At 40.0% G+C, this 14,964-nt stretch overlaps 1 protein-coding gene across 2 annotated transcripts in view; it reads right to left on the bottom strand.

Moving 5' to 3' along the window:
- Positions 1-9,613: 9,613 nt before the first annotated feature.
- Positions 9,614-14,964, bottom strand: part of ITK (IL2 inducible T cell kinase) — an 85,746-nt gene continuing 80,395 nt past the window's right edge. For both annotated transcript variants that reach the window (XM_055112829.2, XM_003818979.5), the window contains exon 17: positions 9,614-12,191. In XM_055112829.2, the coding sequence (XP_054968804.1) occupies positions 12,120-12,191 (72 nt within the window). In that variant the 3' untranslated portion in view covers positions 9,614-12,119. The remainder of the gene's footprint in view (positions 12,192-14,964) is intronic.

The raw sequence follows: 14,964 nt of genomic DNA, 5'->3' as shown, positions 1-14,964 counted from the left end.
AACACAGGGAATAACAGTTGCCCTTTATACCTTACAGGGTAAATAATTTGAAAACATTTGAGACATTGTGGAGTGTATGTAGATATAAGGAATGGTTTCCTAAGGCCCACAAATTTATACTTAATCACTCAGCTGTTCCTAATAAGGGCAATTTGTGGAGGAGCCCCATTATTCAAGCTCCAGCAAAGGACTTGTGGAAACCTTTGCTTGCCTTTACTGATCTCACCTTATTTCCCACGTGCTCAGAATCCATAATTCCTTGTGGTTTGATCTTAAATCGCTAATTCCAATTCAAATTGCTATTTCGGAAAAAAATGACTTTTTTATATATATATATACACACATACATTTCTTCCCTGGTTCAGTGTGAAAAGCTGTGGGGGTGTTTGTGGAGGATGGGTTTAAAAACAGAACCGAGGTTTCCTTTTTAAAAAATGTTTCATTTTCCACCGTGATCCTTGGGATTTCAAGTTCAGCGATTACAAATACTTAACAATGAGAATCCCAATAAATCAGATTTTCATTCTAAGGGGCATATTATTGCAGATGGTATAGTTTTTTGGAAGACGTATTTCTCCCTGTTGTTCCTTCCCTGTCTTTTCACCTTCAGGAACAAGTTGCCTAAAAACAGAAAAGACTATTACATATATATTTGGTTAGATCTTAGGCAAAAATAACTCCGACCTCTGAGTTCTATTTGTGTATAAAGGAGAGCAGTATGGTCTTTTGAAGCCACTGTGTTGGAAATCCAGAGGCTTGCCTTTTGGTTCTAGTTTTGCAACTAACAGAAGAATGATCTTAGGCAAGGAGCCTCACCCCTGTTTCCTCACCTGTTAAGTGAAGTAAGTTGGATGCTCTCCAACTTCCCTCTGAATGTGGAAAATTACATGAGTTAAAGGGCACGTCCCTCCCAGGCTTAAGGCACTTCCCTAGCTCCCCACTGCCCCCCGATGAAGCCCAAACTCTCTCCAGTGGCCGGAGAGGGTCTTTAAGAGCTGGCAGCTATCTCTCCATGTGAACAAGCTTGCTGTGCTTCAGCTAAAAGGAACAGCTTTTAGTTCCTCAAACTTGCTGTGTTCTCTGTTGTGCTTGACATTCGTACAGGCAAGGCTTCTTCAATGGCAGTTTCTGTCCCCCCGTTCCCTCCCTCCACATTCCACACTTTTTCCCAGTTTACCTGATGAAGTTCTGTTCATCTTCCTGGTATTCCTCTAGATGTCGCTTCCTCCAAGATTCCTACATGTCTGGGTTAGCTTGAGATTAGTTGTCTATGTGTCCTTAGCTGCCTGGGCTCCCTCTATCACCCCATGTATTAGTCTGCATTATAATTGTCAACACACTTGCCTGTATTCCACCATGAGACCATAAAATCTAAGGGAGCAGGGATATGTCTGTCTTGCTTTCCCATTGCATCCTTGGAGCCTGGTACTTAACAGGAGTTCAGTAAAAATGGATGGAATGAACACCCATAGGTGACATTTTTAAACTTTGCCACTGAAATGTATAGCTGTCTGTCTACTGCCTTCAGATTTCCTTCACATCCAACCCCAAGCTGTGCATCAGCAATGAAATGGTAGAGGATATCAATAAGAGTTGCTTTGGTACTTGCAAAGCTGTGGCCCACGTGTTGTCCATGTGGCAACATTACCTTGTGTTTTAGAAAAGCTTCAAGTTATAATCCCAGCACTTTGGGAGGCCGAGGCAGGTGGATTGCCTGAGGTCAGGAGTTCGAGACCAGCCTGGCCAACATAGTGAAACCCAGTTTCTACTAAAAATACAAAAAATTAGCTGGGCATGGTGGCGAGCGCCTGTAATCCCAGCTACTCGGGAGGGTGAGGCAGAATTGCTTGAACCCGGGAGGTGGAAGTTGTAGTGAGCCGAGATCACACTGTTGCACTCCAGCCTGGGCAACAAGAGCAAAACTCTGTCTCAAAAAAAAAAAAAAATATATATATATATATATATATTTTTTAAAACTATCAGGAGACCCTGCTTTGTAGACACCAGTAATGAAGTATCTGGAATGGGCATGAAGGGAAAACATAAATAATGATAATAATAATAATGGCTAACATTTACCAAGTACATTACCTCATTTAATTTTTCGTAATTTTTCTATAAGGAAAATACAATCATTTTTCCCATTTTTATAATTGAGGCAATTAAGGTTTAATAATTTGCCCAAGGTAGTGAAGTCAAACCTATGCTTTTTACCACAATCTCATACAGCCTCACTTTCCCTCTTCCAAGCTAAGTCCATTTGTTTACTAATATGCTACCTTATTCTAAAAACATATTAAATGTCAGTTACAGGAATACATTATGTTAAAAAATTAAAAATCAGCAAGAAATTTTTTAAAAAGAAGGAAAAGACTAGAGAGATGAGATGGAGAATCGAATGTACATAAGACCAAAATATAAACAAAACAAAAATCAATCACAGCTCTACCTGCTATGAGCTTGCTAACACATTTGGTTCTAAGTATTTATGTGGGTGGCAGGAAAAGATAAACTTGATGGTCAGTTACAGAATTTACATTGGCCATTCTGTAGATAGAACCTGACCACTTGCTCAAAATTGCCTCATTTTATAGGCAAGAGAATTGCTTGAGCCCAGGAGGTGGAGGTTGCAGTGAGCAAAGATGGTGCGGCTGCATTCCAGCCTGGGCAACAGAGCAAAACACTGTATCAAAACAAAGCAAAACAAAACAAAACAAAACAAAACAAGAAAGTATATCCCTTAGATTCTTGTGAAGGTTATATGAAATGATAATGTAACACACTAAGCAGAGTCTGGTACATAATAAATGCTCAAAAATGGGATTATTATTATGATTTTCTTTTTGAGACAGAGTCTCACTCTGTCGCCCAGGCTGGAGTGCAGTGGCATGATCTTGGCTCACTGCAACCTCCGGCTCCCAGGTTCAAGTGATTCTCCTGCCTCAGCCTCCCGAGTAGCTGGGATTATGGGCATGTGCCCCTACACCTGGCTAATTTTTGTATTTTTAGTAAAGATGTAGTTTCACCATGTTAGCCAGGCTGGTCTCGAACTCCTGATCTCAGGTGATCCTCCCGTCTCGGCCTCCCAAAGTGCCAGGATTACAGGTGTGTGCCACCACGCCTGGCCTGTGGCCATCTCTTGTTGCTATTGTGGTGAACTCAAGTGTTGCCAGTATCCACTTCAAGTGCTGTGTGATGCTAATCATCTCTGAGTGAGCAATTCATCTCTCTAGTTATTGGATATCAGAGTAAAATGTGATATCTCCTGGTTCTCATGATGAAACATTTTTCATCATGTTTAGTGTAATACAGCAAACCTTGAATAACACCATGGAACCCACATGAAGTGACACTAGTGATGCTGAAAGTGTTCCCAAAAAGCAGAGAAAAGTCATGACATTACAAGAAAAAAGCTGAATTGCTTGATATGTACCATAGATTGAGGTCTGCCGCTGCAGTTGTCCATCATTTTAAGATGAATGAATTTAGCATAAGGACCACTGTAAAAAGAAAGAAAGAAAGAGAAAGAGAAAGAGAGAAAGAAGGAAAGAAAATTCATGAAGCCGTAGCTGCGGCTCCCAGCAGGTATGAAAACCTTGCACTTTTTGTTAAATACCATTTTAGCTCATATTGAAAATGCAGGTTTTAGGTGGGTGCGTTGCTGTAAAGATTGCTATAAGAAAGACGTACCCATAGACTCTAATATAAGTCAGGAAAAAGTGAAGTCATTATATGACAATTTAAAGCAAAAGAAAGGTGAAGGATCTAAAGCTGAAGAATTTAATGCCAGCAAAGATGGTCTGATAATTTTAGAAAGAGGTTTGGCTTAAAAAATGTCAAGATAACAGGAGAAGCAGCTTCTGCTGACCAAGAGATAGCAGACAAGTTATCAGATGCCATTAACAAAATCATGGAGGAGAAAGGATAACTAATTGCCTGAACAGGTTTTTAATTTGGATGAAAGTACCCTATTCTGGGGGAAAATAAAAAGCCACAAAGAACATTGCTTAGTAAGGAAAAGAAGCAAGCACCAGGATCTAAGACAGGAAAGGATAGGCTAACTCTGCTGTTTTGTGCAATGCAGTTAGGATTATCATCAGGACTGCCCTTACCCATAAAGTTGAAAACCCCCAAGCCTTGAAGGAAAATGTTAAACACCAGCTGCCAGTCTTTTGGTTGTACAACAAGAAGGCCTGGACAACGAGAACTCTTTCTGGATTAGTTCCATTGATGTTTTGTCCCTGAAGTCGGGAAGTACCTTGCCACTAAGGGTCTGCCTTTCAAGGTTCTTTTGATATTGAAGGATGCCCCTCGGTTATCTAGAACCCCATGAGTTCAACACTGAAGGCATCAAAGTGGTCTACTTGCCCCCAGATACATCTCTAATCCAGCCTCTAGATAAGGGGTTCATAAGGACCTTTAATGCCCATTATATATGGTACTCTTTGGAAAAGATTGTCAATGCTATGAAAGAGAACCCTGATAGAACATCAAGAAAGTCTGGAAGGATTACACTGTTGAAGATGCCACATTGTTACAGGAAAAGCTATTAAAGTCATCAATCTCAAAACAACAAGTTTCTGCTGGAGAAAACTGTGTTCAGATGTTGTGCATAACTTCACAGGATTTACAGCAGAGCCAATCAAGAAAATCATGAAAGAGATTGAGCATATGGCAAAAAGGTGGGTGAGGGGTGTGTGTGAAGCGTCTCAACATATGGATCTTGGAGGAATCAAGAGCTAATAGATGCCACTCCAGAGGGATTAACAGAAGATGACAACTTGATGGAGATGAGTGCTACTGAACCAGCGCCAGACAATGAGGAAGAAGATGTAGAAGAAGCAATATCAGAACACAAATTGATGTTAGACAATCTGGCAAAGGGTTTTGGTTACTCAAGATGACTTTTGACTTCTTTTATGACATGACCCTTCTATGATGTGGGCACTGAAACTGAGGCAAATAGTGAAAGAAGGATTTGTATTATACAGAAACATTTTTAGAGAAATGAGAAGGCAAAAATTCAGACAGAAATTACGATGTATTTCTGTAAAGTTACATTGAGTGTACCTGCCTCTCCTGCCTCCGCTTCCACCTCCTCTACCTCTTCTGCTTCTATTAGCCTTGAGATAGCAAGACCAACTCTCCTTTTCCTCCTTCTCCTCAACCTTTTCAATGTGAAGATGATGAGGATGAAGACCTTTATGATGATCCACCTCCATTTAATGAATACTAAATATATTTTCTCTTCTATTTGATATTCTAAATAACATTTTCTTTTCTGTAGCTATTTTGTTTGTTATAAGAATACAGTATATAATAAATATAAGACATGCAAAATTGTGTTAATCAACAGTTTGCATTATCAGTAAGGCGTACAGTCAACAGTAGGCTATTAGCAGTTAAGTTTTTGGAGCATTAAAAAATTATATGTGGATTTTCGACAGTGCAAGGGGTTGAGATCACTAACTTCCATGTTGTTCAAGGTCAACTGTGCTTGACTCCTTCAGTTGTCTCTCATGTGATTGTGGCCAGCACTTGGTTTGGGCCTCAAGGGTCCTAGACGTAACATGAAAATAATGCAGGGGAAGAAGTTGGAATAAGATGCATTTTTATGCCTGCTAATTTCTCCACCTGAAATGTCCTTCTAGACCCTCTCCTTTTTGGGAACTCTTATTTACCCTTCAATGCACATCTCAAACTTCACTTCCCCTGTGAGGCCCTTCCTGATCCCTTAGATGTGTTTACTTAATTCTCTGTGCTCTTGCTGTACTGTGACTATAGCTACATCGCATAACCTACAACAGCTCTTTGCAATTATAGTTGGTTCTTATTATTCAGTAATTATGTTCTATAAAGTTGCTGTGAACACTAAGTTAACAAATACTGAACCATTGCTTCTAGGGGAAATAAAGGGTTAGGTTCCTACAAGCCCCTGCTCACCACACTTTTGTCAACTGATCAATACATAACCTTGTTTTATGCATGTTTCTGTTAAAAAAAACCCTTATTTAATATATATTATTGATTTATTAACATTGAACTCACAGTCAACAGTACTATAACTCATCCCTCATTAAACTTATTGAACTAACAGCTTTCTTGCAGTTAGGAACACTAGACAGCATGTCAGCACTACATTTGGGGGCCGTTTTATTTATTTATTTATTTATTTATTTATATGAAGTCTTGCCCCGTCACCCAGGCTGGAGCACAGTGGTGGGATCTTGTCTCACTGCAACCTCCGCCTCCCAGGGTCAAGCGATTCTCCTGCCTCAGCTTCCCAAATAGCTGCGACTACAGGCATGCACCACTACACCCAACTAATTTTTGTATTTTTTAAGTAGAGACAGGGTTTCACTATATGTTGGCCAGGCTGGTCTCAAATTCCTGACCTCAGGTGATCCACCCGCCTTAGCCCCTCAAAGTGCTGGGATTATAGGTGTGAGCCACTGTGCCTGGCTGGGGGCCATTTTAAACAGCAAAATCACCAGAAAAAAAGTACAGAAATGCAGAAAATGTGTCACTAAATAGACTGAGAAAAGCCACTTGTTTGCAGCATGAGAGCTGAACGCCACTCTGTTTGACCTCAGTTGGGAATGTGTATATGGAGCAACGCAAAATTTTTACCGCTCCACACTTTGGCATGTCATGAACGACTGCAGGAAAAGCCTCCAGGATTGATTTTAGGGTTATAAACAAATTTTATCCAGTAGACAAACTTACCAATACAGAGTCTACAAGCAATGAGAATCGATTGCATTGGTTTATGTGTTGAGCTTTTTCACTAGGCTGAGCCCTCTTATAGGAAGGATTGGTGTCTGTACTAGGTATCTTCTCTTTGTCTCCCCAGATCCACTCCACTCTCTCACCCTGCACTCTGGTCCTGGAGACTGACCTCTATGGACTACCCTACTAGGGCTCCCTTGTCCTCTGTTTTCAGTGGGATTTGACCAATAGAAGACCCAGTTGATGGGAGAAAGGAAGGAGAGTGAGGCAGGGTATTGATGCCCCTGGCTTCTTCCCTGTGATGTTGCCTTGGGTTTCCTCTGTCCCTTACTAAAGGTCTTCTCCTTTAAGGCAGCCCTCTCCAATATTCTCCTTCCATATTTAAATGACCACTCTCCCTTGTTATCCCTTCAGGCCTAGGGGGTGATAACTACTTGTTTCAAGCTACTCAAGCTGCTATAACAAAATACCTTAGACTGGGTAATTTATAAACCACAGAAATTTATTTCTCACAGTTCTGGGGACTGGGAAGCTCAAGACCATGGCACCAGCAGATTCAGTATCTGGTCAGGGTTTGCTCTCTGCTCCACAGATGACACCTTGTTGCTGTGTTCTCATATGGCAGAAGGGTAAAGGGCAGAAAGGGACTACCTCCTCAAACCTTTTCATAAGGGCAGTAATCTCATTCATAAGGGCAGAGCCCTCACGTCCTGATCATCTCCTAAAGGCCCCACCAGTTAATACTATTGCACTGGAGATCGTTTCAATAGGAATTTTGGAGGAACACAAACATTCAAACCATAGCATGAGTGCTCCGCTGTGGTTTTCCTCTGTACCACTTTCTAAGGTTCTCCTAAACTGACCCACACAGTTTTAAATAGTCCTTTTGTGAAAAAGCTCTCCTTGAATTATACTAATTTGATTGTGACGTGCTTGGTCCCTAACTGGTAAGATATCTTAGTCATCTTTTTAGATCATGTACCTAACAAAGAGCCATAGTAGATGAATGGTAACCATTTATGAAATAAGTAAATGAACTCTAAAACTCCTTCTACCACTCATTGTCTGTATGACTCTGTTATCCTACAAGCCAACTATACATTGTACCTTGGGGAGAATCTCAAAGTCATTGCAGACACACTCTTACACAACCATACACACACCCCTAGTGCTGGTACCAAGGGGTGGCTCTGGGAAGTGAGCCTCAGTGCACCAAAATTTCAGCACCTTCCCCATTAAAGCCCACGCAAATTAATATCTATTCTAAAGTAAAACCATGTGCTTACTGTTCAAATGCAGCTTCCACCCCTAGCCCTCTGTTCCTGACCAGGCCACCTTCCCAAGCCCTCTAATTGGGAATCTGCAGCTCTTTCTGCACCTGATGATGCACATACTCCCTTTCTTGCTGAATGAGGTATTTCTGTCTTTTCCTCAAAAGGGTGGCCTTAGGTGTTAGGAGATTCTGCGAAGAGCAGGGTCTGCAGGAAAAATCCTCTGAGAAGCAGATCTGTTCCTCCAATCTGCTTTTGACTTTCTCATGTGGATGATTTGGCAGTGGGATTCAAGCACAGAGGTGAGTTCTAGGAAGGACTGCATGGAAGCCTTGGGCTTTCTCTTCCATGCTCAGTGGTTGACTGGCTCATGACCTGGCTCCTGCAATGGAGCTGGGCATTTGGTGGACTGAAAGGCACAGAGTGCTCAGCACACCAAAACTATAACCACCCAGCCTTTATATTACTGGGGTTTTAAGAAGGAAAGCTATTTTATTGCTATCTAAAGTGAATGACGTACTCCAAATTACAATTTCCATATGTCACCCACACAACAGATGACAGTGAATGATTAGGAAAAATAATATGGTACTGTGAACAAGGCAAAGATCATCTCCAAATTAGTTTCTTTTCCACTGGCTTTGCCTTTCTCAAATCCATTCACTATGCTGCTGCCAGAATATATTCTTAAACACATCGCAAATTTGACCTTCTCTTCCTGTGCAATGACATCTTTTCTACCTATAGGGTGAAATTCCAACTTCTTGGTCTTTTAAAGTATAGTTCTTTCCTAGATTTATAGATTCAGTTTCAATTTACCCACCTCTTCTATCATCCTTACCCTTGCTGAGAAAATACACACACACACACACACACACACACACACACACACACACACACACACACAGCACGCACGCGCATGCGCACATGCTCCAGCAATAGTGAACTGACAATAGCTTCCCAATACTTCCTGTTCTCTCTACCTGGAAAGTATTTCTCTTACTTCTGCCCACTTACTTACCTTATAACTCATAAATTTATCTTCAAAACTGGCTTAGACAGTATATCCTCGCGACAGTGCTTCTTAAACTTTAATGTGTATACAATTACCTGCAGATCTTGTTAAAATGACAATTCTTGCTCGGTAGGTGAGGAAGAAGCCTGAGAATATGCATTTCTCACAACATGGTGATGCTATTGCTGCTGGTCCAGGGACCACACTTTGAGTAGCAGGGCTCTAAGAAGTTTCCCTTGATGTCATCCTTTCCCTGATAGATTCCATCACTTATTCTGGGCTCTTTTCTTCTTTGACCACAGTTTTTTGTTGTTGCCCTAATTGTTCTATTATAATTTTATTTCTTTATATGTTTTCCTTTTCAATCAGACTAGGAATTTAGAAGTAAAGACTATGACTTTTCCATCTTTGTTTTCATGAGGATGCATACACTGAACTGTGTGCATGAATCATAGGAACGTTTGATACTTACTTGTTGAATGAATGTTGTTCAATGATATGTAGTCTTTACTTGTCTGTGGAAAATGAAACAATGTAACCATTTTTACTTAAGGAAAAGTTCTGAGAGTTTGCGATTTAAATAAATATGGAACCGAGGCCCTATGCACCATATTTATTAAAATGCAGCTTTAGTATTGCTATATTCAACTTTTAACTCTGTGTGCTCTACAAAGGATAACAGGTCTTTGTAACATTTTTATTTCGAACACTAGCAGTGACTGTACATTAATAAATATGCATCTGATCCAAATATAAATACATAGTCTCAAAAGGTACAAAATGCAAAATCTACGAAATAAAACTAGAACCAAAACTCTGTATAAGGGAGTTCTCTACAAACACAGGGGACCATTTACAAAATGTGAGAAGAGAAAAACCAGGCAGGAAGCCCATTTTGCGGGATAGGGCACCAGGAGGTGAAGAATGTACACATGTACAGTTAAGGATTAGATGAATCTGAGCTTGAAAAAGATAATACCATGCACAGGGGAATTTTCTAAACCAAACCACAGAGATCAGTCAATTCCAATGTTTTCTTTCTAGACTGAATGTTCCAGAAATCATCTCTAATTAAGGATCCCAAAAGATAATGTACAAAATTCTAAAAAGTAAACAGAGATAATTTTGGATAAGCTGAGTAAAATCATCTTCTGAATGACAGAGTTTTATCTTGAGGCTCTCCACTTCACAATAATTATAATTAAAAATTATGCATCTGAATCTCAAGCCAGTCAAAACGTCACATGATTTAGAAAGAGCCAATTGCAACACCATCCTCTCTTATATCAGGGAATGTCCCTCCTCATGAAGTGTTCAAGAAGACTACAGCTGAAAGTTGGAATGATAATTAAAGGAAGAACTCATACTTCTACAGAAGAATCTTTTAAAGTTGCTTAGAAGCTCGTCTATAAATGGCTTCAAGCAACATGACTGGTTGGTTGTGAGAATTAAAGGGTCATTAACTGAATAACTCCAAAGTCATTAACATGACCAAGGTAAGGATACAGAATAGGAAAAGGAAAATCCTATTCCAAGTTGGAGGGCCATGCCATCAACCACAGTGGTCTGTGCCAGAGCAACACTATTCGCTAGTGGTTCTATACTGACTTCTTTACTGGCTTTCCATCTTTGTATTTATTCCCTCTGCAATCCCTTTCATTTTCAGTAGAAGGCAGTGTCGAATAGGAATAAAGAATCTGTGTATTGCGGTCAGACAGATTTGGGCTAGAATACCAGCTCTAGACTTTCTAGTTCCATCACTTTGGGCAGATGTCTTGGCTTTTTAAAGCCTCAGTTACATTATTTGTAAAATGGGAATAATAATATTACCTCATGGGGATGTGAACCCAGGGTGAACAGAGATTTTGCAGGGAAGTCTCCTAGCTCAGTACATATTCACCTTGCATATAAAAGTGCTCAAGCCAGAGTAGGCATTCTCATGCCTCTTGGAAGCACCCCAGTCAGTGCCTGACTGTTTCCATCCTGATGGTTTGAGCAAAAACAGACTCTTTATTTCTCTCCTAGAATTTTAGGAGACTTGGAGTCTCAACCTTAAAATTGCTCAACCCTAGGGCCTAAACAAGTTTCAATTGCTCACCAAGGGAACGCTGACCAACACAATGCTGCCCTCTGTTGATGAGGATCGGATAGTGCAGAGAGGGGGGCTGATTCCCAGAGGCTGGAAAAAAGGATGTTTTTCAGAAGTAATCATTTCTTCTCAGGATGCTGGTGGAAGCATTCTGTGCAGAAGAGGAGGCATAGTCACCTGCACAGCTTGGTATAAAAGATGAGCTTGGTATAAAAGAAGAGACCTAAGATCTCTTCTTGCACCACATGGTTCTCCACCGTCAGAGGTTCTCTTGTTCTGGTGCAGACATCAGATACCCAATGCTCCAAGCATGGGACCTGAACTGTTCACCCCAATCCATCCAATGGGTCTCACCATGCTCCCTTCAAGGAGAGAGGTAGCAGCATACTCTGTAAAACCTCATAAAGCTGCTTCTCAGAATATCCGGCCTCCTGTGTGAGCAGCTGCTCTATCATTCTCTACGGCAGGAAGCTGTGGCTGACAGCATCACAGCAACAGAGCACACTCGCTCTAATCTTACTTAACTCACCAGTTTTCTTGGAAAAAGAGTCATGCTCTTTGTTCCCCTTGCCTCCATATCCTGGGATACTGTGTTGTTGGGTCAAATAAAAAGTCCCTGGAACCATAAACTTTAGATTCATGTTAAAAATAACAATAAAAATAGCAATCTGGGTCTTACTCATGTCTCTCTCTGTTACTAAGAAGTGCAAGAATGCTGTCTGAAAGCTGTCAGGTTGAGGTTTGTGCACCACATGTGACAAGAGGCTAGAGGAAGGGCAGAGACATCACTCCTGTTCTGGCTCAGCTCCCAGCTTGGTGGCTGACCCTCCAGCTGTGGCTTGACTGCCAGCTGTGGTCAGGATGCTGCTTCCATGGTGACTCAGGGACTGATGCCACAGGCCAGGCTGCCTCTGGAGGGTCCTGGGCTGGTGGCAGCTTCTAATGCTCTATGGAATGAGGACATATCCTTCCTCCATTCAGGATCTGCAGCCCGTGGCCTGGTACTCAGTCTCTACTAAAGTCCTGATTCTGCAATTTCAGCCAGTTGACGCAGCAGTCTGGAGAAGGCTGGCCGATCTTCTGGTCTCTGGAGAGGGAAAAAAGAACTCTGTAAGTTCCTTGTACTTGTGCGTCATAGGTAAATCCAAAACAAACCAGAATTTAATAGCAGCATCCCCTGTGGATTTTTGTATGTGCTTCCATGTTGACTGTATTCCAGATACATTGTCCTAGTTGTTAACAGCAGGTATTCTGGAATCCAAGGGACTGAGTGTTTAATCTCAGTTTTACCAGTAATTAGCTGTGTGACATTAAAACTGAGTGTTTAATCTCAGTTTTACCAGTAATTAGCTGTGTGACATTGAGCAGGTTATTTAACCTCTTTGAACCTCAGTTTTGTCATTTGTAAAATGGAGATAATAATAGTAACTACCTCATGAAATTGTTTTGAGAATTCAATAAATCACATATAAAAATACATCAAGAAATTAATGCTAAAGAACACCAAAAAACGAAATATCTGGGTATAAATCTCAGAAAATATCTACATGATCTAAATGAGAAAAAATTAAAAATTCTAATAAAAGAAAGCAAAAAAGATCTAAATAAATGGACAGATATTCCATGTTCATGGACAGGAAGACACTATAGTGTTAAAATATTAGTTCTTCCCAACTTGACTTATAGATTCAATACGATCCTAATAAAAATTCAGCAAGTTATTTTTTAGATATTGACAAACTGACTGTAACATTTATATGGAGAGGCAAAAGACCCAGAGAGCCAATACAATAATGAAGAAGAACAACAAAGCTAGAAGACTGACCCTACCTGACTTCAGGACTTACTCTAAAGCTACAGTAATGGGAGAGGATGGTGCTAGTGAAAGAATAAACAAACAGATTAATGGATCAGCCCAGATATAGATCCATATAAATATAGTAAACTAACATTTAACAAAGGAACAGAGGAGAAAGGGTATAGTCTTTTCAACAAACAGGGCTGTAATAATTGGACATCCATATGTAAAACAATGACTCTAGTCACAGACTTGACACCTTTCAGGAAAATTAACTCAAAGTGGATCATAGACCTAAATGTAAAATGCAAAATTATAAAACTTCCATAAAATAACATAGGAGAAAATTTGGGTGACATTGGGCTTGGCAATGAGTTTTTAGATGTAAACCAAAAGCAAAATTCATGAATAAATAAGTTGATGTTGAGCTTTGTTAAAATATTTGAAAAGTCTTCTCCGTGAAAGACACTGTCAAGAGAATGAGAAGACATGCCACAGACTAGGAGAAAATTTTGCAAAACACATATCTGATAAAGGACTTGTATCCAAAATATACAAAGAACTCTTAAAACTCAACAATAAGTAAACAAACAACCTGATTGAGAAATGGGCAAAAGATCTGAATAGATATTACCAAGAAGATATACAGGTGGCAAATAAGCATATGAAAATGTTCTTAACATCATATGTCATTAGGAAAATGCAAGTTAAAACAACAATGTAATATGACTACACATCTATTAGAACCACTGAAATCCAAAACAATGAATGCAAATAAGGAACTCTCATTGCTGGTAGGAATGTAAAATAATACAGCTACTTTGGAAGACATTCTAGCAGTTTCTTAAAAAGTTAAACATAGTCTTACCATATGATTCAGCAAGCATACTCTTAGGCATTTACCCAATTGAGTTGAAAATTTATATACAAAAATCTGCACATAAACATTTATAGCAGCTTTATTCATAATTGTTTAAAACTGAAAGCAAGCAAGATTTCCTTTGGCAGGTAAATAGATAAACAAACTGTGGCATATCCATACAATGGAATATTACTTAGCAATAAAAAGAAATGAGCTATCAAGCCAAAAAGACATGGAGGGACCTTAAAGGCATATTACTAAGTGAAGGAAACCAGTCTGCCTGAGCGCTCACACTTATAATTCCAGCACTACGGGAGGCCTGAGGTGGATTGATTGCCTGCTCACCTGGGCAGCATGGCAAAACCCTGTTTCTACCAAAAATACAAAAAATTAGCTGGGCGTAGTGGCACATGTGTGTGGTCCCAGCTACTTGGGAGGCTGAGGTGGGAGGATCGCTTGAGACTGGGAGGCAGAGGTTGCAGTGAGCTGAGATTGCGCCACTGCACTCCAGCCTGGGTAACAGAGTAAGACCCCATCTCAAAAAAACAAAACAAAACCCCAAAAACCCAAACAAACAAACACAAAAACTGAAAGCAACCAAGATTTCCTTTGGTAGGTAAATAAATAAACCATGATATATCCATACAATGGAATATTATTTGGCAACAAAAAGAAATGAGCTATTAAGCCACGAAAAGACATGGAGGGACCTTAAAGCATATTACTAAGTGAAAGAAACCAGTCCAAAAAGCCTAAATGCTGTATGATGCCAATATATGGCATTCTGAGAAAGGCAAAACTATGAAGACAGTGAAAAGATCAGTAGTTGCCAGTGGTTTGGGGATGAGGAGAGGGATAAATGGGTGAAGCACAGGAGATTTTTAGGGCAGTAAAACTATTCTGTCTGATACTATAATGACGAATACATGGCCTTATGAATTTGTGAAAACCTACAGAACTCTACAGCACAAAGACTGAACCTTAATGTAAACTATGAACTTTAGTTAATATAATGTATGAATAGAGGTTCACTAATTGTAACAAATGTATCACACTCATGCCAGATGTTAGTGAACAGGGAAACTGTTCAGGTGAGGTGGGCATATGAGAACTCTGTACTCTTTGTTAAAAAATAAAGACTATTAATTTAAAAAAATCAATAAATGATGGTTAAAAGAGGGAAAAAGTGCCAACTGAATG

The sequence above is a fragment of the Pan paniscus genome, chromosome 4 (genome assembly GCF_029289425.2).
Source record: "Pan paniscus chromosome 4, NHGRI_mPanPan1-v2.0_pri, whole genome shotgun sequence".
NCBI classification, from domain to species: domain Eukaryota; kingdom Metazoa; phylum Chordata; class Mammalia; order Primates; family Hominidae; genus Pan; species Pan paniscus.
The sequence above is the reverse complement of the archived record's forward strand: the minus strand, read 5'-3'. Positions and strand labels throughout refer to the sequence as shown.